This window comes from Pholcus phalangioides, unplaced genomic scaffold (genome assembly GCF_987345545.1).
Source record: "Pholcus phalangioides strain wild (caught in Gottingen) unplaced genomic scaffold, Ppha-v1.0 ptg000003l_1, whole genome shotgun sequence".
NCBI lineage: Eukaryota > Metazoa > Arthropoda > Arachnida > Araneae > Pholcidae > Pholcus > Pholcus phalangioides.
Window position 1 is genome coordinate 19,186,467 of NW_028301596.1, and position 27,799 is coordinate 19,214,265.

The 27,799-nt window shown below is 34.4% G+C and overlaps 1 protein-coding gene across 1 annotated transcript; it reads right to left on the bottom strand.

Moving 5' to 3' along the window:
• Positions 1-207: 207 nt before the first annotated feature.
• On the bottom strand, positions 208-27,096 carry LOC149088214 (uncharacterized). The gene is made up of 9 exons (XM_089245564.1): positions 26,852-27,096; positions 26,467-26,519; positions 24,110-24,215; positions 21,928-22,010; positions 20,307-20,383; positions 16,913-17,041; positions 10,574-10,857; positions 9,302-9,382; positions 208-4,899 (listed from the first exon to the last, which is right to left on the bottom strand). Exons 1-9 carry the CDS (start codon positions 26,884-26,886, stop codon positions 4,866-4,868), a joined length of 882 nt encoding a protein of 293 aa, XP_089101690.1. The 5' UTR covers positions 26,887-27,096; the 3' UTR covers positions 208-4,865.
• Between the last annotated feature and the right edge of the window lie 703 nt (positions 27,097-27,799).

Genomic DNA, 27,799 nt, shown 5'->3' on the forward strand with positions numbered 1-27,799 from the left:
AGCCTTTGTCAATCAGTGTACTATCAACATGTAACAGTAACGTATCAACCTTTAACTCTTTCCACTGATGATGGCAGCAAAATCCCGATCAGTTAAAGAAAGTCAGATTGGATTTCGACAGCAATCACCATGACAAAATCATGTTGTAATTATTGTTTTATTCATGTACATTCATGAATCATAGCTAAACATTTTTTTTTCTTTTTTGAACATTATAGTGAAACGTGATATTCATCAACAGTGCATTCTCGTAAATACTAAAAATTATTTTATATCATACACAGTATATAATACCATACGCAATGAAAATTCAAATATTCATTCCCCAAAATAATATTTGTGATGAAAAAAAATTCTTTGAATTAATAGCACGCTATGATATTAACTGACTTTTTCAGGAAAACAAAATACCCTTCGTGCAACAAACAACTTCACCTGCATTGTTTCAGCAATGCATTTCGATCTCAAAATGACATCTTAGGCCGATTTGTACACATTTTCATTGTCCCAATGATAATTTTCAAACAGTCTTAGTACATCAGCCAGCTGCTGTAAAAATTTTGCACATATTAAAGAGAAAAAATTCACACTGTTTCACTCAGATCCTGAACATTTGGATAATGTCAGTGGGAAAGATGATACAAAATAGGAAAAAAAAAAATTGAGAATCGAAACTCCAAGAAACATTCCAGAAAAGATAAAGACAATGTATATAAAGGGATGAATAATAATGTCTTCATGGCACAGGAATAAGAATCTTTTCACTTAAATTCAAAATACAATTAAAATATTTATCGCTTCTACCGGAAGGAGAGCTCGCATCGAAATTTTATGCAATAAATAATTTTGCAGACTCGGAAATATGATATGCGTTCATTGTCGCACCATAAAAAGTCAAGTTATAATTTTTATGAATATTACGAATACATGGACTTCAATTCATTCCTTAATCATGAAGCAGTTTTCATGGCAATATTCAGATTAATCATAGCATTTTTTTTTTCTTACATGGCTCTCTGCATGGAAAATTTCCCCGCTCCTAAGAAAACTTTACCTTTCAGGAAAGTAGATAAAATCTAATATCTAACGAGTCAAAATGATTGATATATATATATCAAGGTGTTCCCAGAAGGAAGAAAATGACAAACTTTTGGACCCTATAACATTTTCTTGATGTTTGCAATGTGCATTTTCATTACTTTTAACAAGACAGTTTTAAAAAAAAAATAGAAATTATATACGATATAGCAGTGTTTCTCAACTGCCAGGCCGCAGCCTGGTACTGGGCCTTGACATCAGTCAAACCAGGCCATGAACAGATCACCAATTGATATCCCATTAGGCGAGTGTATGACTGAGCCTTCCAATCACATAAAAGAAATCAACTGGGCTGCGGGCTTCCAAAGGTTGAGAACCACTGCAATATACCATTCATATTCTAGTTCCCATAACTTAAACATGCACCCTATAAGGTGCTATAAAAAAATAAGTGACCAAAACTTACACAATCATCAACCAACTCTGAATTTTTAGATATCACTGAAGTTATGACATATTCATGATCTGGTATTCGAGACCAAATAAAGAGAACAATTACATAGCATTTTTATATTGATAGTTTCCTCGCCACAAGAATGAAACAAAAATATTTATTGCCATAGCAAAGCTTTTAAAAAGAGAATATTTTCCAACAAACCAAAGCATGTACTTACTAGATAACTCAACCCCACAAATGGGTGAGTCTTGAACAATTTTTTCAGCGAAAAACATCATTTATTTTTAACATAAGACAAAAATTACAAGTCCAGAACTCTTCAGACAAGTCATAATTTTAACAATTTATGTTTTGTCTACTCTAAAGCGTGTGACTTGTCAAAATGTGCTGTGCTTCAATCGGTCAGGCTAATCTGTTGGTAGAATATCTAAGTCTGTGTGGTGTGGTTTGCATGCAGATTTCATCAGGGGTCCTTATTTTTTTAAACCAATTTCTTGGCAACAAAGTTCATACCAGATGCCTACTATGAACACTGGATCTGAGTCACATGGTTCCAGCAGAATGGAGCTCCACCTTTTTTAAAATGGGAAACATTTAAACAGGTGGCATATTAGACGTGCTAAGTCACTATGACAATCTTGTCATCGCAAGAAACTTCCTGAATCATTTTGGCAAAGGACTCGCTTGTTTTCCCCCCACCCACATCCGTGACTTATGACCACTCAGCTTCTAATAGAGATTATGATGATGTATACAGAGATTTGTCAGGTACATTAGGGAACTATAACAAGTGTGTTATAGTCGGTTTCAATAGACTCAAAGCAAGTTATCACTAAGTTCCTATAAAAATCTGCTTGATCATTTAAACAAAAATCTTGACCTTCCAAATGTTTTTCACGTTTCAAATTTTTTCCTTGACTTTATCAAATATTTGCAGACCATTTTTTATTTACCTGACTTACTCCCAACTTTCCACGCCGCTCCCTGTGTATCAAGAACTTTAAGCAGAGACTGTTTCAGTTTACTGAAATGACAAAAATTTTAAGAAAAGCATCTCTTTTTAATTTCCTTTTTTTCATGCATAAAATCCAGAAAATTTGAGATAAAAAGATTTTCCCATCCAAATGTTATTCATTTTTTTATTTTCGAGACCCTGTGAAGCATCCCATAAATCTGTTTCATCAACCCTCTAGCCGTGGGCAATGCAAATATTGCATTCTTCATATTCTGTAAAATTTTGAGGGGAGGCGTACGCTAATATGGCATTCTATATTCATAACGGATAAAAATACCCTGCGATTTTATATTAAAAAACCAACCGCAGCTGAAGGGTTAACCTGATAACTATGAACCATACGAAGACAGAATTCTTCGATCCAACAGCTTTCTGCTTGAATACTATGTCATTTATTGCACATAATTGCAAGCATGGTGGAAAATAACCTGTGTATTAAAAAAAAAAGTGTCATAATAATGCATAATAGCGTATAAATGTTTTTCTCAAGAATACGGTATTTAAAAATGTTGGATTTGGCTTGTAAAAATAGCAAGAGTGTGAACTCTAATAAAATACTGCATATGAAGCTCTATTCTATCCAAGAGGAAAAAACGAATAACACTCCACTTTTTTCACAAGGACAAAAAAATAAGCTTCAAGCAAAACCAAATGAAGTCTATCAAGAAATATAAACCAAATTTGGAGTAACATGTTGGATAGCAAGCAAGAAAGTAGCTCAATATTATAACTAATAAACAATACTGATACCAACTTAACCGGGGGGAGAAACCCCTATATACCACTACACTAAGAAAGTTTCAGAACTTTTATTGCGGAAGAATGAACACAGATGGAACCTGTTTTTTTTTTTTTTTTTTTGTTTCCTTCAAAGTAATTACCTTGTACAATTATACATTTTTGCCATTATTCATACAAAGAAGTAAATGTGGATTGCCTACTTTTGGCGCATTCCCCAGTGCCTATCATCACTGTTTGCTGCATTACTCTGAAACTTGAGAATTGTTGCTCCTTAAGTCTTTATCCTCCTTCTTTATACTAGAAAAAAAAAGTCCCATGGATTGATATCAGGGAAACAAGCTGGTTGGGAATGTATCATAATGCAATGTTATGACAGGTAATCTGACACCAGGAAGGACCTGTGAGCTGGCACATTATTGTGATGTAGTGCTCAAGACTTGGCTCCCCAAAGAACTGCTTGCTTGCATCTTGCCGAATCATACAGATGTGTAAGGACTCGCAGGTCTCTACTAGTGTCAGATTATCTGTCAAAAACTCATATTCTGATACTTCCATAACCAGCTTATTCCCCTAATCTCACCTTATGTGACTATTTAATTTTTATGCAAATAAAGAATTTGCTTAAAGGGGGCAACGATTCCTGGTTCCGAAGTAGTGCAGCAAACAATGACGAAGGGGCACTGGGGAATGTGCCAAAAAGTAGGCAATCCGCATTTACATCTTTGTAGGAACAATGGCAAAAATGCATAATTGCACAGCATAGTTACTTCAAAGGAAATACCAAATAAATAGGGTTCTATCTATACTAATTCTTCCGTTACAAAATAAGTTCCAGAACATTTTGAACATAGTGGCATACCACACAAAAACCTCATTTTTTCAAGTTTTTGCAAGTGCTTGTTGTTGACATGATTTGACATACAAAACTGCAAAGAATGATGTGTACGAACAAGAACATCCAAGTAGTATAAAACAATTCATAACAACCACTACAGACATTTTGAAATTTTCTCGAAATGAATGAGAAACGAACAATGTAATGATAGATGAGATAAGACTTTGCATAACTGGTTAGCAGCTTAAGCTAAATTTTTTTCATGAATTGAACTGTATTGTAACGAAATTTCCAAAAATGATCTAATATAAGAGATTAGCACATATTTTTTCCCTCTAATACAATATAAATTGTTATTTTTTTCAAATCTAGCCATCAACTCTGGATCTGTTCGATCAATAACAAAACGATCAGAGATATATTTGTTATTTGTGAAACATGGACCTACCTAGAAAGTTATTGATAAAGGCGAGACCTGCAATTGACCCATAAAAGAAAATGTTCTGAGCTTCCAGCTCAACTGAATAAGATATTGGAAAAAAAAAATGAAAGCAACAAAAATGACATTCGGACTGCAATGACTTAGAATTATCATAACCACAAATTACACTCAATAAAATAATAATCATACATAAGGAAAGAAAATTTAAAAAAAAAGCTTGGGAATACAGGAGAAAAAAAAAATGCAGACTTGAAAACATCAAAAAACGGCACTTGGCAGCATGATTTCTTCCCAGATGAGCTAGCGCTCTTGGCATATTCCCGGACTATCAGTCGCTTCATCTATAGGAAACTGGAGAGTTTGATGTCGACCTAAAAATACATTTGAAAAATTTATCAAAACATATGAAAACACATTAAATTATCAAGAACTGTAAACATTAAAAAAAAATCAAAAGGTGGGGGAATAGGGCAGTTTATCACTTCTCAATTATGGTGAATAAATTGGCACAGTAAAACTCTTCTTAATGGACATCCCCCCCCCCCCAGATGCAGTCACCCGTCTTTTACAGTCAAAGAATAATTTCCCAGAGAATAATAAAAGTATGCATTTTAAACATGATTAATGGTCACTCCTCTTTTGCAATTTTTTTTTGTCCTGCCCATGTCCATAAAAGAGAAGTTTTACTGTATATAGAGTAATTGAGGTCATTAAAATCAGTTCCATTTCAACACTCTTTGAAAAAATTGCAAATTTATTTATAATTGTGCTTTCTATCAAGCGTCGAGTCTGTCAATAAAGAGTGAAATGGTCAATCAGAGAATATTTCTAATTTATTACAGGAGAAGTAATACAAATGCAAAAATTGTCTAATGATGTAGTCCATCTCAAAAGTTTAAACACAAAAGAAATATGGCAAATATGAAAAGAAGTTGGCAACATGGCATGAATGAACTCTGAAAATAAAGTCAAAATTAAGTGTCTATATTGGCAGAATACCAGAAATATCAGTGCTGCACTGAAGGTGGTAAATAAGGTTACCATCCATCCTTCCTTTTTGTGTCATTTCAAGTGTCTTTCAACGTTTTAGAAAATTTGTCCTTTTGTCCCCTTCTTTAGGTTTCCGGGAATCATTTTCTTTCTTTTTTTTCACTCTGAAATATATGAGTGTTTGCATGTGTTTCCCCCCCCCCACATTTTTACAAGCTTTGACCAACACTCTAGAAATTCCCAGATGAATCCAAGTTGCCTCCAAGCAGGGCAGATGTTATTCTTACCCATGGGTCCAGCTTCCCCAAGATAACATGAAAAAGACAGTCAGAAAACCAGCTCTGGAAAAAGAAAAGCGCAATATCCATTTTGAAAATACCATTTTTTGCTCACCAACAGCAGATGCCATGTACTGAAGTGGGGGGGGGGGGATTACCATTCAGAAATACAGAAAATAGGATGCAAAGAACACTTGATGCCGATTCCTCTAGCAAAAAAAGACACTCCTTCCCTCCCTCCCCAGGGAAGACAGATCATTATTTTTTATTTTTTGTTCCAACTCATAATGTCTGTGCTAGACATGTATGTCAAAATGCCGAGATGGTCCAAGACTATTGTATAGTTTTTTAGCCGCCGTCATCCTACTCCCCTTTCCATCTGATCTGAAATTCTGAAGGGGAGAAAAAATTAACCAATGAACCGTAAAATGAAGTAGCTCAATTATGCACAACCACCAATCGTTTCAGTAAGTTTGATACATTTTTCTACATTTGTCACTTTTACCAGTAATTATGCGAAATTCCTGATTGAAGTTGGTAAGTATGAAGTATGATAAATATGGAAAAAATCAAGCAAAAATATCACTTAACTTCACCCACTCATCAGTTTCTTCTGCACATGATGGATGCATGATGCCACCCATGGTTATATTTTGTCATAAAAACTAAATTACTGTATTTTAGCATGTATAAGGAACCCCCTGATTTCTTGGGCTTAAAACATAGAAAACAGTTTGAAAGATACACATCTATACTATCCATGTATAAGAAACCCTTCATATTATCAGGACCCAATTTTCGGCAAAAAGGGTTCCTTATACACATTAAAATACGATAAATGAAAATAAGTGTTATGAGAATAAAAAAACAAATTATTACTAGCAATGTAATGTTAGCTTTTCCCACATTTATCAACATTTTTAAATAATCATCACTGATCAAATCCAACATCCTTGACTGAAATTTGAGCAAACTTTCCGGTAAATTTACTGACGATTTATCATATTTACCAATAAGAGAGCAAGGGATCACACATAATCCCTTGTAAATGTGAAAAACTAAATTTATTAAACTTCCAAAAGTGGTTGGTAACTATGCATAAAAGCTGGTGATTATGCATAATAACCAGATTTATCAAGTTGCAGTAACACGGAATAGTACTTCGGTTTTATTTGGAAAAAAATTATTGTGGTGGTGGATTCCTTTTTTTGGAAGAAAAGTGGCGCTATCTGTTGTGAAAATTAGAGAAAATGAAGTCATCAGGGTTGCACATGCAGGCATCCTCCTTTCTCAGTTCTCGAATCTCGTAACCCTAGTGGTAAATATGTTCAAATAATATGACTATTCAAAAAATAAGAAAAACAAAGTATCCTATATTATAGTGTGTGCAATACAGCATGCTAATGTGGCAAAGATATAACAAGGTCAAAGTCGTCATCTGTGAGAAAGTGTTTGATTTAAGATCTGAATGCACACTCTTCAAAACCATAAACTAAACCTTAAAAATAACATCTTTTGATATTAGCATTTAAAATAACTTCAAAAATTTTATATCAGAATTTTTTTTTTGGCTCCCCATGTTTTTACATTGGGGTCATTCAAGTATTACGTCAGCATCAAGGGAGGGGGGGGGGGTTTCAGATTTGCTGAGTTTTGATGACAAGGGGGGGGGGGTTTGAAGGTTGCTTATGTCATCAACCACCCTTTTTGAAGATATGAAATATTCTAATCTGCTGACGAAATTTTGCTGACAAGGAGGAGAGGGGGGTCAGTGTTTTGCAGATTTTTGCTGACAAGGGGGGGGGGGATCAAAAATGCCTAAAAATCTGCTTACGTAATACTTGAATGGTCCCATTGCAGTTGTATTGGTAACTAGCTATAATACCTGGTGATGCCCAGGTTTTTTCAATTATTGAGAGGATTGGAAAAGTGACAAACCATTATAAAGGCATATAAACTATTATACATATACCGATAGGATTAAAGTGACAAACCATTGTAAAGGCATATGCACGTCAGAAATGCATTGCTAGGGAACCACTATAACCAAAATAAACATTCTGAAAGTTATTGTTGAGGCAAAGAAACCATTGTTGCCTGACAGTTTTTCGCCCGTTTCAGGCATTTGCCCTGCTCTGAGAAACATTTAAAGCAGCCTATCATTCAAGTAGGTCTCGTTTGGTATATATGTAAAATTTGACACAGATCAATCTAAAATTGTCGATTTGTATAGAGAACATACACAGAAAATCAATTTTATATATATAGATAACAAAGTCCAGGGCTTTTAAAAGTCACACCTAATTCATATGAAAGCACAAAAGTAATTAAAAATTGTTAGAAAGTTCAAAAGGTAATCAAAATTATCTACGTCAAGTTGGCTTTCAATCAACTCAATGAAAGTTAACTAATGCACATGATTCAACTGAAATGAAGCTGAGAAAAATATTCTCAGTGGAGAAGTTCCCTCATAAGCAAATGCAAAACTTATTTTTAAATGTTTAATTGGTTGAATGGAGCAATCCAATAAATATACAAACACTAGTGGCAATAATCGAAAAGGTAATTTTCGAAATCCAGTAAAATAGGCAGTACAGCGATTGCAAATTATCACAATTAACAGAGTAGCAAAGTGGGCTCCTTCAGTTCTGTTGGAGCAATGATGTCATGCATGACATCAGCATATACTGACTCCAGCACGCCATGAAACAGCCCTTATTATATAGCCCTGGTATTTACCATATTGTCCAAAAAAGGCTTGACAAATCCTAGTTTCCATGGCCACCCTGCAACTAGAGAACCTGTACTGGCACCCATATGTGATTGCACATATTATAGTGGATGACACAAAATTTGCTTAATTCATATTACATAATTTCATCCTTTTGAAAGACTTAATCAAGTTCAGAAAAGTCTATAAACATTATCCAGGACTGTCTTGAGCAAATACTATGGTTGACTCCTAAGCAATTTAACTGGCGCCTAAATATTTTTTCGATTTGCCACGCCTTGTTGTCCAAAACCTCCACCTTAAACCGAACTGTATGTGAAAATGTCGCATAAAGTTGGAATATTTATAAGCAGATAAAAAAAATTGTGAAATTTAAAAAAAAAGTTAAATAATGGAAAAATTGGTTGCTGTTTGTTTCGATCATTTGAACACACTTACGGCAAATCACTTGAGAAATAGTCAAAAATGATATCAATCAGGCCAGTTCAAATGGATTGCTTGTTTCAGTTATCAAAAATCAGTTTTTACTTGTTAAAATTAAAAAACTGGCTATAATTTAAAATGCAATGTAAAAGAAACAATTAAAACTCTATCACTACATCAGTTTTAAAACCATTTCAATGTATTTCAATAGTTTTAATCAGTTCTGGCCACTTTTGGGCAATTAAACCCATTTTTGGCTTGCCAAAATTACATTCCTTAGGTGGTGTTCACCAAGAACTCTCTATGGATATGGGCTTGTCAGAAAATACTAATCAATTTCTCTCAACAAACCTCTCCTTAGACTTCATGACTCCAGAAGGTGAATTAGACTTTGCACTACGCTTGGTGTTATTACGTTCAGCAGATGAAGACCTGCAATGAATTATAAGAAAAACAACCTGGTAATTTCAGTGATACATAGAACAAAAAAATTCAAGATTTGATACCCGAAATAAGATATATTTTATTTGTATGATGGAAATTATATACTCTTTTAACAAAACATTTTAAAAATCAACCGAACTATATAGGCCGACATTTTTAAAAGTTATTAATTGTGAAACTGTTTCAACTTTTTCGTATTATTTTAAAAACAATTACATAGCTGCTAAACTTGGAGAATAATATGGGAGATTTTTAAAGGGATCAAAAATTTTGTATAAAAGCTATTAAAGAAATCTTTGAAAAAGAAAGTACCGATTTTTCATAAATGAAAGCAAATTTGTAGGGATTCCCCTTTGCTTAGAAAAATGTAACTGTGCTGGCCATCACCAACTAGCACAAAGTCCCCAATCATCACCTACCAGTAGGTTGAATTAGAAGTCATTACTACACTAAAATAAAATCACAAAAAAAAAAAAGCCCAAAAATAATATACAGACTCAACAGAACATATGATCCCTTCCCCCCCCCCAGATATGAGCCATCTAGTAGATTCCATCATTCCATCGCAAAGAGACCGAATCTACACGAGCTATTTTGAGAATTTTTGTCTTTCCCTTAACAAAATGAAACATTTCTTTGTGATTTGATGAAATGACAACTTAAATTAAGCACGTGATATTTTCAGGGGGAAAGGAACACATGCAATGGACTTTTCTGGATGAATTCTTCTGGAATAATCTTTTTCCCCTAAAAAAAGGGGATTTCTGGCAATCATGGTCACAGGTAAATTCAGGAGATACAAAAAATTTTTGGGAGTCTGGGAAATTGAATAGAAATTTGGGAGACTTGACAGCTATGCATTTATTATAATTTCTGTTCTCCTCTTGAAATTACGTCTGGTCAAACTTTCATTCTAATTAAAAACAAAAGTCTTCACGACATCGAATGTAGTTTAAATGAATAACAAATTGGAAGGAAACTTCTGACATATCCAAAAGATAATTTCACGTATCAGTACAGTAATTTCCAAGTAATTAAAGAAAAAAATCTGTTCAGACCACAAAAACAATAAGTAAAAAAAGTGCTATACTCAACCAATGAGGAAACTAAAAAAATCGAAGCAAAGAAATTGAAGTAAAATGATATTGACCTTTCAACCATTACCACCCTCCCTTTTACCTGGACCTGGAGCGAGCTCGCCTCTTTCGCCCCCTCGCTTCTGTGTCTGAACTTGATCGAGAGCGAGACTTTGAAGAAGATCGAGATGAACCACTGGAAGATCTAGATCGAGATGAAGAGGAAGATGATCTCGAAGAAACTGATGAGTGTGATCTTGACCTGTCTCTTCGAACAGTTTCTTTGGTTCCAGACTTTTCTTTGTCATCTTTCTCATCATCATCATCTCCCCATCCAGTTAAATCATATTTAGACAAGTCACCATCGTCGTCATCTTCATCATCATCCTAGATTACAATGATAAAAATAATAATGCAAAATAATTATTTGATTTAATATATCATATTGCTACAATGTTTATCTCTATGGTGATAAAGTGAATTTGGAAAAAAAATTAATTTTAGGATGATAAATTTATTTAATGCATCAAAAACCAGATACAATGCTTATTGGATTACGATAATAATTTACTCAAAAATAATACCTTATTCCCTCACATTAGTCGCATGCAGGGAAATATTGAGCGAGACTATTATTCAAGGAATACCCATATTTTCCAGCATGCCGGAAAATTTGAGTCAAGGATTTGGGAAAATTCTTAAATATCTGGACTTAAAGAATCGAATTATTTGATTTGAATGTTGTCTTTTCTCTGCATTTTAGAATATTTTGTGTTTCATGAACTAAGTTGGAGATAGATTATTACGTTTGCTTTTGCTACCATAAATCTTGGTTTATTGAAAATGTTGGTTTCTATGCATTTCCATTCTCATAGATTGGTTGATCTAAATGGAAAAATCAGACTTTAGAATGGAAAAATGGATTGTAGACTGCAAAGTGTTTTTGTATTCTTGACCGTGTGTGTAAAATTAGAAAAAGCAGAGTGAAAAATTATACCATATTTTGCAGCTGCACTGCAAAACATGGTATTGTAATACAAAAGCGACAGCATATTTCTTCAATTCTTTCTGAAAATGAAAAAACCTGTAAAACACAGTATCTGTATTTAGTATTAGGCTTTCAATAATTAGATTAGAACAGTGAATTCTTAGACAGGGATGGAGAAGAGCATTTTCAGAGGTGAGAAATGGAGAAAAAAAATCATGTTAACTTAAAGTATATACATATAATATTTGGGAAAATTGAAATGATAAGAGTTTAATTTTTCAATTCTCAAAAAATATGATCACCAATTTTTTAAGACCTCATCTTTTACTCTTGCTTCCACAAATGTGTGACAAAATTTGTGTTGTGAAAGTTTTTCCCCCCGATCAGCGATCTTACTTATTTTCCATTTCGATTGAGATAAAAATATAGTACCTAAAATAGTTTGTTTTGCGGTCTGTTTGCATTTGTATCTTGTGCATGCTGCGCTTAGATTTGATACTGTCATGAGCATGACTCAAGAAAAACATCAAAAAATATAATCAAATGCCTAACAAATATTTATATATTGTTGTTCCAGCTGGAATCGATAAGTAAAGAATTCATTAAATCTTTTTCCAAATTTCGAAAAGTTAAAAAATTCTAATTTTTTTTTAATTTTGTGTGTATGCGTTTATGAATTAATTTTCAAAAAAATAATTACTTAAATATTAGCCATAATTGGCAATTAGCCAAAATTAAATACAGTCTACGCCACTTAATGTGATCACATCGTGACTGTGGGTTTCTGATAACAATAATAGAATGATAACTATATCTGAAAAAGTCCCTTTTGCAAAAATGATGCCCAAACATCCCGTTTGGTCGAACGGGACGTATGGTAAACGGGTGTTGGCAAAAACTGGACAATTCTGGTTTTTCTTTCCCTATATAATTGTTTGCAAAATGTTCATCGCATTCTTTTTTTCTTCTAATTATGTTCTAAAAAAATTAGACTTTTTCCCCTTTAAGCCAGGGTTGGTAGGTTTTTGACACACGGCAGTTTTTGATGGTTTAAACTGTCACGTCAAAAACCTCAAAATTTGCTTTTCAATATAAAAATTCCCATTGGAAATGCACACGTTAATTGCATGTAATGTTTAAAGTGACTATGTTATGAAAAGAATAAATATTTAATATGATTCTAAAATAATTTTCTACTCTATATATAAAGAATTATTTTGGACAAAAATATACCTATGTTTTTTTTCTTATAAAATATACAATTTGAATAAAGCATAGCATAAACACTGAAGGGAAAACTATGGGATGATTTGACATTCTCTGATTCAAGAAGATTCTTGACCTTCCAAAATTTCTTCAACTTTGCTTGTATATGTGCATTATTATGATCCATCTGCGATACTCTTTTTACAACAGATAAGTGTTTAAAAAAGTTTATTACATCATATATGTAATGTTGATTTGTTATTATCATCTAGATAATCACTGAGATACTCCTATTGTGCATAACAATATCTGTGCACAATATGCTCTTATTGTGCATTATACTGTTAGTGTTAGTTATACTCTTATTGTGCATTCTTCATCTTGAAATATATCTAGCGATCAAAATACTAAATTGTAGAACCAAAATGTCATTTAATTTGGCAATGCTAGCGTGTACATGAAGCTTAAGAAACTACTGTTACTTATCCTTAGTCAAACTTAGTTATTCTTAGTTCTGCACTATGATATGGTATATTTACTAGAATTTATAATGCAATGGTTTTCCAATTGAAGCTGTATTTAATTTTAAATGTGCAAAACAAATGCTTTGGGTATCAAGTCCTGTCGGCTCTGCTTTGGTTGAAAATACTCTTTAAAACTCTGTGAATGAGAAGAGAAACTCTGTGAACACCCTGAGCTCCAAGAACATTTTAGATGAAAATAAGTTTAATTAGTGCATTAACAGATTCTGTGTGAGAATTTTTACATGGAATAAAAGTTTGGGCAGATAAGAAAATTTAAAATATCAAAATAGATTCTCAGTAATTATAGTTCTGAATATAAAACCTTTTAATCTACATAAAAGTGGATTTTTTATTTAGCATATCACTATCAGGTTAAAAAAACTAGTTGGCAATAAGTTTTTTACTGTTTTAATACTGATTTATAGTTTCTGAAGTCTAAAACCTAACTCTGTGATGCCCCTATCATACATACAGTCGGCCCCCCGTATTCGCAGGGGTTACGTTCAGGGGAAATACATATATGATGTGAATACGGAAATCCGCAAATAACAGAAACCATAGGTTTTTTATTGTATATCTCGTTTATTGAATATCATGAGAAAGAGCAGGGTGACACAGAGGTAGAAGGGAATGTAAAAGAGGTGCAGCGATTGTTGGCGATGTTTTCTGAAAGAATGTTGTTGTTGTTGTCATTTTTATGTTTGCCGTGTCTTCTTCATATCATTAAGTATGTCGGAGTATGTTGGCAAGGCTTCCTCTACTAATTTTTCTACATGTGAAGAACGTAAAATAGAGGGATTTATGTTATGAAAATAATCTATTGCTGATTTCAGCTTGTGAATCCCTTTCGCTATGTTACTTGTGGTGAACTTGTCTTCTACTTCTTTATCTCGATCTTCTTTATCTGGTACTGCTTCAGTTTCAGTAACAGTTAGCTGCATTAACTCCTTCTCAGTCAACCCAATATCAAAAGAACTTTGAATAGCATGTATTCACTAACAAGGTACCTCCTGACTTCCGAAACGAAAAACCATTTAAACTAATCCAGGAAAAGTGTTTTCATAGTCCAAGCCTTTTTATTGTTCGTCCAAAATACTGGGAGCTTTGGCTTATCCTTCCCTTCAATGCTCGCAAATTCGCAGATTTGAAAATGATGGTGGGCTTTATCATGTACCCATTCCCATTTGCGCAAAACAACATAGTAAGTCTATCTCCACTTGCCTTAAAACCAGGAGCTCGCTTTCTTCCTGTTGCTTAACTTTTTTGCGGCATTTTCTTCCAAAATAGTGTAGTTTCGTCAGCGTTAAACACCTGGTGAGGTGCATAACCCTTCTCTTTAATATTTTTCTACAAATTTTACGAAATTTTCTAGCTGCCTCCTGGTCGGCAGAGGCTTGATCGCCAGTGCTTTTTACATTGCGCAATCTGAATCGTTTCTTAAACCTATGAAACAACCTTTACTTGCATAAGATTCTGATGAAATAGACGTTTCACCAGCCCTTTCCTTATGGAATAGTAAAATTTTTCGCATTTTCTGTTATAATATTACAGTCAATTGAAATACTTTTTTGTGTCAGTCTTGTACCCACAAAAAAAAGCATTTTCTGTACATGAAACACATGGATTCCATAGGTGCTGCAAAGTTTTGACTGCCACGGCTTCAGCTACAGCTACGGCTGAACGAATTTCAGATGCCTTTTTCCTGATATATCTCACTATAGATTCGTTGATTCCGTAATGGCGTACCACAGAAGGTATTGACTTCGCCAAGCAGTCAATATATCAAATTTTTCTTGTCAAGTTTTCATTTTGATTTACCTTTTCAAAGCATTATCAGTAGCACTAGAAAAATGAGCCATCCTAAACAAGCACAACTCAAATTTTGTAAATAAAACACATGAACAACGATTGCTGAGTATTTTAGAGAAAAATTCCACTAAAGCAAAAAACCATGAATACGGAAACCGCGAATAATGGGGGGCCGACTGTATTTTGAATAAGCAGCTCTATTCCACTTAGCAAATTGAACACAGGTAATCAATAGCTTAGATAAAATGAACCACAAAACTATATTTTATATGTCTGAGACTCTTATGTTGAAAAATTCAAAATTGCAAATTATAATTAATATTTTGTTTTAATTATTGTATTAAATTAATGTTTTAAAATAAAACATTGTAATATACAAAAAAGTAAGTTTTTCATCATGTTATATACCTATTGTGTTCAAAACATTATCAAAAAGCATTCATTTAGGTTTTTGACGGTTTACACCAGTTTTTGGCGCTTGCCATTTCAAAAACCCAACCCTGCTTTAAGCCAAAATCCTGCATTTCTGTTATTCAGCCATTGTTGAGAGTTAGAATAGAACTGTCTAATGCAGTGTTTCCCAAAGTGGGTGATGAAATGGTACAGGAGGGCAATAGAAGCTACAAGTATAGCATAGAATCCTGTGAGCTCCATTAAGTCAGGGGCAATGAGAGAAAAACATTTGTGAAGGGGGCGATGGCACAAAAAGTTTGGGAAACTATGGTCAGATTTATATCAGGAATTACGATATTTTTTTAACATTTAGCTGCAATGTTTCATAGATCCCTTGAGAAATTCTCTTGGGAAAAGAAATTTGAATTTGGTCAACTAAAAGAAACTGATCAAGAACTGAAGTAAAGGGTTTTTCTCCTTATCATACATTTGCCTTCACTATTGCAAAATTCATACATGCATCACAACTAATATAAATGTCAATACTATGGACTGATTACAACATTAAGTATGGAAATGTTTGTCAACAAGGTGTGTGTGTGTATGGGGGGGGGGGGAAGAGAAAACACCTTCTAACCTCCTACATAGTCTTGCAGTCTGACAATGTTAACTTTCAGGAAAATAAGTTTGGTTAAGCTTTCAGAATACGCAAAAAAATTTAAATGAAAAAAATTTATAACATTATCCAAAGTCCAGATAACTATAAACAAGTTTTTCCCCCATGTAATGATATTGGTTTGTTCAGTTCTTTGCAAAAGTAATAACAATACCTGAATGATAGCATTATCCGTAATTTCAATAAGCGGCCCCAACTGTAAATGCCATTTTTACCACTATTAAACCAGACATGCACCTCGTCAATATTCTTCAGCAGAACTTCTAATAGATCGGTACATGTTGGAATGTGTGTGTACGTGTAGTGAACTTCCCGTGAAGTTTTTCTGAGTACTGCTTGTGTTATGTGTAGTGCTGCCATCTCTGCCATCCATTTTTAACTATGCATGAAGTGTAATGATGAATAATATAAAATTGTAGTAAACCTGTTGCTCTCTGCGGCAAAACTTTAATGGGAATCCCCGATTTTTATGGCATAACCATATAATGCAGGGGGTAGGGGATATGGTATATCACGAGTAGGGCATTATTTTTATCTTAAATTAAATTATATTCTTATGAAATTCATTTAAGCTCATTAAACTAATATTTTCCTACAAAAAGTATTAAATTTCTATCAATTCATTGATTCTAGTGCTTTTCTTCATTTCACTTCACAGCCCAGTGTCCTCAGATGTGGTATATTTACAAAAATCTTCAGAAATATTCGCAAATGGTGCATTCTCAACAAAACATTTCAATGTTGAACCAAAATTCAAAGTTCATCAATGTTTGGGCGTTAACAAATCAAATTTTATTTCATATCTTTTAGCAATAATAAAATGTTTACAAAAAATAATGCTATTACCTCTTCGGCATTTTTGTTATTATCTTCATCAGAAGCTTGTTTTGCAACAACTGCTGCTGCTGCTGGCACAACTTTTGGCTTAGGTACGACTTCTTCATTTCCCCTGTACTTCTTTTTCTTTCGACCAAACTACAAAACAAAACCAGAAAAAGGATGTATTTAAGCTTAACCTTGTAATCAACTGAAATGCATACACTTTGAAGGAAACAATGTCAATAGCAACCCCAACGAACTTCATTCAACAGATTTGCACACTGTTGCAACTGAGAAGAAAAAAAAATTTTTGTTCAAGTTTTACAAAGAACTTCCAAGTATTTAAGCCAACTGCTCTAGTTTTTTTTTCTAATTCGAAAGTAAGAAGAGATATGGCCAAAGAGAAATAATAGGCCTACTATTAATTTTCTACCCCCAAAGATCTCCATAAAACTTGTCTGCATTACCTATTAGTTCATGGGTAAACTTGCCTCAGTGAAATGAGTCTAACTCAACTCTATTTTCTGATAGAGTTGAGTTAGACTCATTTCACTGTAAACATTTTTAAAATTAAAATTTTTTTATTGCTTGTATAATTAGGATAGGTAGCTGCTAATCACATTAGATACTAGCATGAAAGAGAACAAGAAAATGTCTTCAATATTAATTACAAATTCACTGCATAGGCCTATAAGTAAGTAATAAGTATTCTTCTCCAGAGTATTTTCCCTCCTTTGAACCACCAGAAATTTTCATCAACTGTCTAGCGAAAATTCTGATGTTTAAATGAGAAATTTAATGTGAATGCACTTAACACTAGAACACCTGGATTTTGGGTCTCTCCCCCCCCCCTCCCCTCAAGAATGTCTGATGTGCCAAAAATGACATCTTTAATGTTTTTTTTCTTTATTTTTTATAGCATAGGCTACTTACAAAAATATATATACCATACATATATATACTTGAGCATACACCAAATTTTTTGTTGTTGAAAAATTTGTTCCTCAATTTGAAGGGGGGGGGGGTCGGGTTATATGGGAGTCCAATACCCCCTCCTCTACAAAATCATACAGCTGCATGGCCTCTGGCCTCCACGTGGTAAGCTTGAAGATCTGAGACCTCACTGGACTACTTTACATGTCGTTACTGATTAGTAGTGATTTTTGTAGCTATGTTCAAACCCACAGAACCGCTGATACCAAAGCAAAAGTATCAAAAACATTGTTGGTTTTGACAACCGGTGGACATGCATCGATTTTACAACCTTTAGATGTGAGCATCAACAAGACTTTTAAAGATTATTTAAAGAATTTATAAACCAAATGGATAAGTTCTGAAGACAAAGAAACAGCAAAAAGCGGTGCCTTAACGAAACCAGACATTGGCCAACAGGTTCATGGGGGATGGATTTCTGTGTTTCCACTGAAATCATTAAATCCTTTAAAGAGTGTTATATTAGTAGCATGATGGACAGAACTGAAGATTGCATCTTCTTCGAAAGCAATGACAGCACATTGTAAGATGAAAACACTGTACAGTATAGGCTTTCAATGTAGAACTCCGAGAATCAGAAGAAGAAATAGATTAGAAAGTTTGTATCATTTTTTATTGTAACATTTATTGCATGAAAATATAAGAATTTTTTTCGCTCTAAAAAGCACTGATTTTGAGTGATCAGCTTAAACACAGGTTCATAGGCGGAGATAGACTTGGAAGTCTGGGGGGGGGGGGGGGGGGCAAGAACATTATTGCTGGGGGAGCACAATGATGTCAATTCATATATACACATATACATTAGATACATACACATATACATTTACTGCCCACTCCACATACACACACACTTTTGCCCCCCCCCCCCATATCTCCACTCATGCACAGGTTTCTAACTTATTGCAGTTCTGTTGATTCTGGAGTACGGGGGTCGGCTTATACACGAGTATATATGGTAGTAATTGATCAACCAGATGTTTTACCTTTTTTTTCCATATGCAATTTCGTATTTTTCATAGAAGAAAATGCTTAAAAAAACAAACATTCATTTAAACATTCAATTTTTTTGGGCACGATAGCCCAGGTCGATAAGATACTCGCCTAAAGTACCAAAGGATGTTTAGAGGTGTCGCGAGTTCGATACCCAGTTCGTCCTCCTCAGAAAACTTTCCTGACGCAGAGGTGCAACAGAAACGGCAACATGACCACAGAAAAAATTGCTACCACAGCGAGTCCCCCATCGAGGGGTTAGCACACCAACCCCTCTATGAGTATAAAAACAAACCTGCCATGCGGAATTGGCAATAAATTGTAGGTCCCGATCTAATTAGCGCTTGTGGGCAGAAAATGACAAAAATAAATGCGACAAAAATAATCAAAGAATTTTCTTTTTTTCAAATGGGAAAAAACGAGTTTTCCATTCAGATACAAGGAATAAAATGGTGCATATATAAACTTTCATGGCTGGAGTCATTTTGATAATGACATAATTAACTTGGGTGCTAATAATCACTAAAGATATCACAGCTACAGACAAAACATCTAGTTCCATTTTTATTTCAGTACTGTAACTCAAAAGAGTTATGTTGTAAAAATGATGTTAGTGGTCTTGTTTTGATCATTTCTCAGTTATGAACAATTGCATGTCCGAATCACGATACATTGATATCATGAATACTGCCCTTTTCCACATCGGCTTTAGTTGACGATTTACATTGTTGCCGATTCTGCATACACACCTGTGATTTTTGCAATGCAAAACGGTGACTACCACATAGCAGCTAGATGTCAACTGTGGATATTCAAAGTAGAGTTTTGCAGATTGTTTTTTTTTTCCTGAATGACCTCTCGGAAAATGTTTTACAATTTATAAACACGCATTCCCAATTCTTTATGATTTTTTAAAAAATGTACATTTGCAATCTTGTAGGAACAAGGCGAATTTACGCCGTATAGAACGCTGTCTTTGAATGCTGGCAGATAACCATGAAAGTACCATAATTTCGGGCATGTAACCAGAGGTATGTAATACACAGAGGAATAAAAACTCACAAATTTGAAAATTCTGTACACGGCTCCTCATTCAGGGAAGCAACTAGGTATCCATCTTATTCTTTAACAACACGTATGTATATCAATACAGTACAGTATACAAAGTAGTATAACTACTTTTTCAAGGTCGCGCGATTACGATGAAAAGGGAGAAAAAAAATTAGGGAGGTTTTTCTCTCCACTTTTTTTTCTTCTTAGAACTAGGAAAGAATACGTCCCGGAAGAAGCGTGAACCAAATTTTTATGTGTCTTTTTCTGAAATGCTGGGTATGATTTAGTAAAAAGGGTTAAAAAAAGCTTGATCATTTTTATAGTTATTTTATGCTTAATAAATTTTATACTACATAAACAGATTTGATTTATTTTTTATACTTACATCATCATATTCTCCATCGGATTCATCTCGTTCTATGTACTCGACATTTTCCCTTTCATTATAACCTCCGCCAAGTCCTACATAAACATTACGATCAGATTACACATTGATGGAAGTCATGAAAACTCAAGACATTGGATATGGGAAAAATATTAGCTTCAAAGTATTTTGGAAAAAGGTGCAATGATCCTTCCTCACAATTCATGTTTCAAGAAAATGCTAGCACATACCTATATCTAGAGTATGTCTGTGAAGACTATTTTTCCACAGAAATGATAGATGTAAATAAATCTATCGTGTAGGGGGAAAAAATAGACTTTTGCTTTTCTTTTTTTGCACAAGCCAGTTGTGACCGCAAAGCAAAAGCCTTCAGCTATATAGGACCATAGAGGCACACAATGCGAGTCTCTTTAAAGTACTGAACAAAAATAGATTTTCTCGAGTACTTTTACTTAACCTTTCTTTTTCTTTCATTGAAACCGAGCACAAGTCCAGTCTCTCACCATGGGTAATTTACTACCGAGTTAGTTTGTGCTTAAAAATTGAGTGTGTGTACCTAACATATAGTGTTGCATCTGATTTTTCAGTGCTGCCATCTATATTTCAGAAGCAAAGTGCAATGGTTGAATATTTGTATCATTAATAGGCCTGTTGCTCTATGTGGAGAGACTTTTTAATGGAGAGATTGGCTGGCATTTCAACCTTGAAGTTGGGAACCACAGAAAACCAACTCCAGCCAGACCACCACTGTGGCACCGGTGGGCTTTGAACCCGGATCCTAACGATGCCAGTCCGTCACTATGACCACTTGACCAACACAGCGGCATACTCACTTAACCTTTTTTCTTTCTCTTTCAAACTGAACAAAACTCTGGTATATCACCATGGGCAATTCACTACAAAATCAATTGTGGTGGATGTTGGAGTGTGCGTACCTAACAGTCTGAGTGCGCATATAGTGTTGTGACTCATCTTTCAATACTGCCATCTGTATTTCAGAAATGAAGTGTAATGACTAAATAATTGTACCATTGTAAGCCTCTTGCTCTCTGCGGTGAGATTTTTCAATGGGGAGATTGGCTCGCATTTGCGCCTCACTCAACCCTACGTGCATTTCATAAATATTCCTGTGAAATTTCTGACAAATTAACACATGTAGGAACATGTTGTGTGGGTGTTATATGCATAGCCCTAACATATTTATTTTATCACAGTTGCGTTTGTTTTGTTATACTGGTGCTTGCCATATGTTCTTCTTTAACACAAGTTTCACTTTTTTTTGGAAAATCATTGCAACCTTTCATTCTGTTTACATCAAGGCTAGACCAATCGAAAGAAAAAAGAAAGAAAAAGCCCTGTTAACATTCACGGAAGCTCAGCAAATTGCTCAAAAACGGAACATAGAACAAGTGTGTGAATATACCTTTATTAACATTTTCATTCATTCTTTAATGGTTTTGTTTTTGTTAGAGAGCTGTATATGTACCAAATTTTGAGCATTGGGAAAGTTACGTTTATCAAAATTTTAAAAATATGGCCATGGAAATGAAAAATATTACTACACAAAATTTATTTGTTACCCCCTTAACACATCGAAGAGAGAAAAACTTGAATTTTTTACCCGTTCTTTCTTCCACTTCTCCAAATTTAGGAGCATTGCACATATTACACTGCTGTCTACGTGCCCAGTTTACGTTGCCACACCTGCAAGAACACAATTATTTTTATTACAAACCAGATTTTAAAACAACTAAAATAGCTTATTTCATGAAACCACACATGCCCATATGAAGTTTAAGGTGAACTTGAAAATAATATACAGGGTTTTTTTTTTTCACTTCACGAATTGAATTTCAGAGAATAAGACAACAAGGGGAAAAAAAGGAGAGGAAAAGGCCAAATTTTTAAAATCACACATTACATACATTTTGATGTAATTGCCGGGAACCTAGAATAAGTTTTGTTTGATCAATTCAAGACCTTTATTTCTTTTTTTTTGTGACATCAATTCCCATATTAGAAATTAACACTGATGAGCTTAGAATAAATGCAGCAAAGTGTGCATCTATTAATATGATTGTTCATATCTATTTTTATATGCTGAAGATAAGGCCTTTTTATTGTTTGATGCTTCTTTTATCTTCAATTGCAGCTTTTACCATGCTGGTTAGAAATATCCATTCAGCTAGGGAATAGTTGTTTTGTACAAAATCAATAGTTTTGGCTATCGATTTCAGAATCTTGATCATGTCCTTGACATTTCTCTTTTTAAACCACTATTTACAATTTTACTGGAGATGTCACTATCTATTTGAGATCTGTGGTCTTCACAAACTTGGGTAACAACCGACAAATTTTAACATAAGATTCAAGAGAATGAACATAAGTATTCCATCGTGCCTCTACAGGAAGTATCAATGCGTTTCTACCTTAAATTGGTATGACTATCGCATCTCTGATATTTAATATATATTTTAAAATTATAAATATTTAAAAATATAATTAAAATAATTCAATAAAAATTTAAATCACTTTTTAAAGCTGCATAAATAATTTTATTTGATTAAAACAGATATTTTTTCATGCATAGTGATACAAGCCTAGCAACAAATTCAGGAGGATGCAAATGAGTTGAATGGAGGTTTGTGAACAAACTACTTTGCCTCAAGGTGTATTTTCTGGTTTGAACTGACACAAGCTATATATTATTGAAAATATATATATATACCCAGGCTTTGGCAGTAACACATATATGTTACTGCTAAAGCCTGAAGTTGGCCACTTTGGAAAGTGGAGAGCCCAGTTGACCTAGCCAATGTCAAAAATTCTGGCTTTCGCCAGCCCTTATATGTTGATTCCTATATATGTATAACTAAGATATTAATATTCAGATTTCTTTCAGTTGTTAGAGTTTAATTATGGCCATAATTGTCACACAAAAAATACGCCAACACGATGATGGCCCTGAATCATAAGGATTGATATATAAAAGCTGGCGAAAGGCAGAATTTTGGACATTGGCCGAGTCAACTGGGAGGGCCACTTCGGCGAAGTGGTAAACTTCGGGCTTTGGCAGTAACACATATATGTTATAGCAAATGGTATAAATAGGTTATGAATAATTGCCAATGATCTCTAAGTTTGATAAATTTATCACTTTTACCTTGTTGAAGTTACTTGAATTTGTTGAATGAGAGTTTGTTATATCAGGGGTATGGTCGTAAATTTTTAAATGAGAAACCCTAATATCAGAAGTGCAATTGTAAAATTCGTTATTTGAGAGTTCGTTACATCAGGGTATGATCCTGATTTTGAAATAGGGGATTGTTATATCAAGGTCTGATTTCAGAATTCATCAAATAAGAGTTATTTCGAAGATGTTAGAAAAATTTGTTCAACATATCCGGTTCAGACTCTGGTTCATAAGTAGTAATTTAAATAAGAAATATTAACACACAAATGGGAGCAATTTATCCTATTCCCTGATATGAAATGGTGCTGGAAAATGTGATGAATTTAGTATAATTTATCATGCTCGCAAATGATGCTTGGATATATATTATGCAATCGCAGGCAAAGGTGGGTTTTTTAGTATTCATCAAATTTACCAAGGACATTGTGTTATGCATAATCACCAGTAAAAGATATAAAACTCACTAGTTTTATCTTTTAAAATTTCAAATTTATTAAACTTCAAAGTGGTTGGTAATTATGTATAATAACCAGATTTCTCACATTTACTGTAATATATGCATTAGATTACTGTAAAATTTTTAATATAGCTAGAGAAAACTCATTTTTACCTCCCACACTGCCAATCATCGGCACTGAAAAGACCCCTGCTTTTTTCTGCTGCAGCCTTTCCGATTTCATGTCCAAGCTTCTTTCTTGGTGGAATAGCAGACTTTTCTGGGGGGGGGGGGGAAGAGAAGGAAAAACTGTAAAACAAGATACATAAAACTTTTTCAATAATGATCATGTTTTCAATTTTTTATCTGGTGCTTCTCCCCACAAAATATGATACGCAAGGCATTTATATATATCATATAAATATGATACATAGGCGTAAAGTTATTGGAAGTTTTGGGAGGGTTCAGAATAATTGGGCCTGGGGGTCAAACCTCATATTTCCATAGGTTATTATGGAGATGATAGAAAATGTTAGAGGCCCTCACAATGGTGGAGATGACAGGGCTCCAGCCATAGGGGAACTAGGACGATTCTCATCATTTTTTCCCATGCTATAAATTCATCATAAAGGGGTCGGTGTAAAAGTCTGGTTTGGGGGTGCGAAAGATCCCAGCCTAGGGGCTCTGCTCCAGGATGTAGGGGCCATAGGAGCCCCAGGCACAAGTTTACGCCCATGGATTCACTAAGGATCAATGACCAGTAATCACACATTCTAATGGTGATTTTTCTAATATAAATGAATGAAGATTAATAAGCTCTTTAATCTCTTCTTTTTTTCTTTTGTTATTATTAGAGCCCAGCAGTTCAGGCAAAATGCCATAAATATCTTTTTCTGCCTGTTTTTAAACTTTTTTTTGTGAAAAACCTTTTAATTTTTCCTGCCATAAATGCCTATTTCCATATTGTTATGTTTATTCGTGAATTTTAGAAGCCATATTCTGTAGAACTTTTTAACATTGTAAATTGGTATTTTTAACATTTAGAACTTCAAAAGAACTTTTTTAAAAAAATCTTCAACCCTTGGTAATAATTCTTATCAACAAGCTCCTCCCCCTCTCTCAGCCCCATTTGAACACGAATAGGAGTAAGTTCCTAAGCAACAGGAAATTTGGCATATAAATATGAAAAAATTTTCATCTTTCAGATACAGTGGCAATCAATATACCGTCAAATGTGCTTCAAGATATTAAGAGTTCTAGACGAAAGCAACCCCATGTATAAGTGAAGCAGAGAATACAATATTGTAGAGATCTACCCATGACTATCTCAATAGCTCATGGTCATGGCTCACACAGGGTGGGGTAGGAGCTGACAGAGCCCTGGAGTTCATGTTTGATTTTATTTTCCTGAATCCTAAAAGCAATGCAAACCACCAAGATAAATGGTGACATGATCGCAGGAAAAAATTGCTACAGCACAAGGAGTCCCCCATTGCGGGTTAATGCACCAACCGATGAGTATAAAATAAGCCTGCCGTTCAGAATCGGAAATAAATTGTAGGTCTCGGTCTAATTAACCCTTGTGTGCAGAAAATCACTGTGGTGCAACAAAAATGATCAAACCACCATGACCTCATCCAAAATTTGAAAGATCTTTTCAAAAAAATTCATGCAAAATCAATCAAATACAATGCTATATATTTGAAAATTTTGTGAAAAATATGTTGTTATCATGGAAATGGTTTTCAAATAATTCCATATGAAAACGTTGTAGCCTACATAGTTTTGATATAATTATTCTTCAATTCAGCTAGCACTTTTCCATGTAAAAAAAATACACATTAAGAATGCGAATAAATCAAACTCTGACCTAATCTTGACGGACCACAAACACATTTTTTTGGCATAATAATATATTAATTAGCTTAAGTTATTATAATCTATCATTTAAAAGTAGATTCAATGAGTGCAATCAATTTTTAGCCAGTATTCGGGGGCCGTTGATTTCGTTTTAACGAGGCTGTAACTAGATATTTTGTCAGCCGCGACAAGCACTCATTTTGGCAGCCCCGTGTAATGTAGGAGCTTGGCCCCACAAGGGGTAGGCTGACAAGACTCCAGCCCTGGGACCCGTAATGATTTTCACCATTTTTTTTGCTTTTACAAATTATAAATTCATCAAAGGAACCAGTGAAAGTGTAGTCCAGGGTGGGGGAGGGGGGAAGCAAAAAATCCCAGCCTATGGGCCCTGCTCCAAGATGTGGGGACCATGAGAAGGAGCAGTCAAAGGTGTCCCCCTTTAGTCCAGCGTCCCGGACATTACTTATCTACTCTCCCTCCAGTTCGGCCCTGTGTTTTAGTTACTTTTCTTTTTTCCATTGATTATAAGTGCCTATTTTATTCATTAGCCCATGATATTTTTAGTGCCTCTATTTTGAATTGTTTTAGTGCCTAAACTTTCGGATTCTAGTTAATGTGAACGGTAATTTGAGGGGAAAAAACGAAAAATATGTGTTGATAAAAATACTTGCCTTTACCACATCTATTACAGGACGTCCTCCTCGCAAAATTAACATTCCCGCACCTACGAAAAACAATGAATTCGATTGAGAAGAGCATTTAAACTAGATTTTTACATGAATTAATAAGCGGAATCTCGCTATTACACGGTACAAGATATAACTATAAATAACAATAAATTCCTTTGCAACGATATTTTGTTTCAAGTCTTGCTTGGGAAATGCCCATACTTCAATGTTAAACTGCTGCCTCTCTCTCTCTCTCTCGATGTAGCAGTAATCCCTCTACAACGATTTTTTTTTTCTTGATCTGCAGAGTGCCGTTATATCGAGGTTCCACTGTATTAATTCTTTAATAATGAGAAATGGGTGGAATGCAAATCCAAATAGTACTTACTGCTGGTCGCTGCATACCCAATCGCCGTCACTCATCTTTATGCCGTAAAGCGACAAATGAATGAAACTATAATTAAAACAAGCGAAATTTATAAGCGAAACACGAATTTAAATTAATTTATCATCGATAATTATGTATTTCGACGTCGAAAATAAGCCTCCACACGGAATGCCGGGATAGACGATATGGGATGGAGGGATAAGAAAAAAAAGTTTTTTCACGCTCCGAGCAGTCCCGTGTTCCCAGCCGTCCCCCGTGTTTGAATAACGAAACAAAAAAAAAATTAAACTAGAGCGGTAATAATTATAACCCCCTTCTGTTGGTTCATACGATAGCCACGAGAGGACCGGAAAAAAATAGATTAAGGCTTAAATGACCATACTTTTCTAGAAAAATACGGGACATTGACAATTGTCGCCAAAAATTATGTCAAAAGTTAGCTACGTTGTTGCTAAAATCCTTGAAAACTCGCCAATGGCGACTTATAAAGCAATGCTGCAAATTGCAGTGGATTAAAATGAATTCCACGAAATAAACGTTTAGAAAGTAACATGATGAATATGTGAGGTGAATATTCTTATATGTAGTGTCGTTACTTGAGTGATATGCGAATGTGCCGCTGGCCTCTTGAGTGATATGTAAATGTGCCACGGGCCGCTTGAGTGATCTGGAACTGTACAGTAGGTCACTCAAGTGCTCTGGAAGTGTACTGCTGTGATCTATGGGACTGGCGTTGTGGTCATTTATATAAGTGATCTTTCTTTCAAACTGAGCTCAACTCCGGTCCTATCGCCAAAGGTGCGTTTACTACCGAGTGAGTTGGGCCGAGTGTGAGTACCTAACAATCTGAGTGCTTATCAAGTGTTCTGTCTAATTTAACACAGTGATGTGTTATCTATATTCAAAATTATGAAGTGTAATAATTGTGAAGTGTAATGATTGAGCATC

Bases quoted from the DNA above. Each gene is read 5' to 3' on its own strand.
- LOC149088214 (XM_089245564.1), bottom strand. From the start codon at position 26,886: ATGAGTGACGGCGATTGGGTATGCAGCGACCAGCA. The intron at 24,216-26,466 runs GCAAGTATTTTT...CCCCCCCCCCAG, and splicing joins CTGTAATAGATGTGGTAAAG to AAAAGTCTGCTATTCCACCA. The intron at 22,011-24,109 runs GTAAAAATGAGT...GTGTTCTTGCAG, and splicing joins GATGATTGGCAGTGTGGGAG to GTGTGGCAACGTAAACTGGG.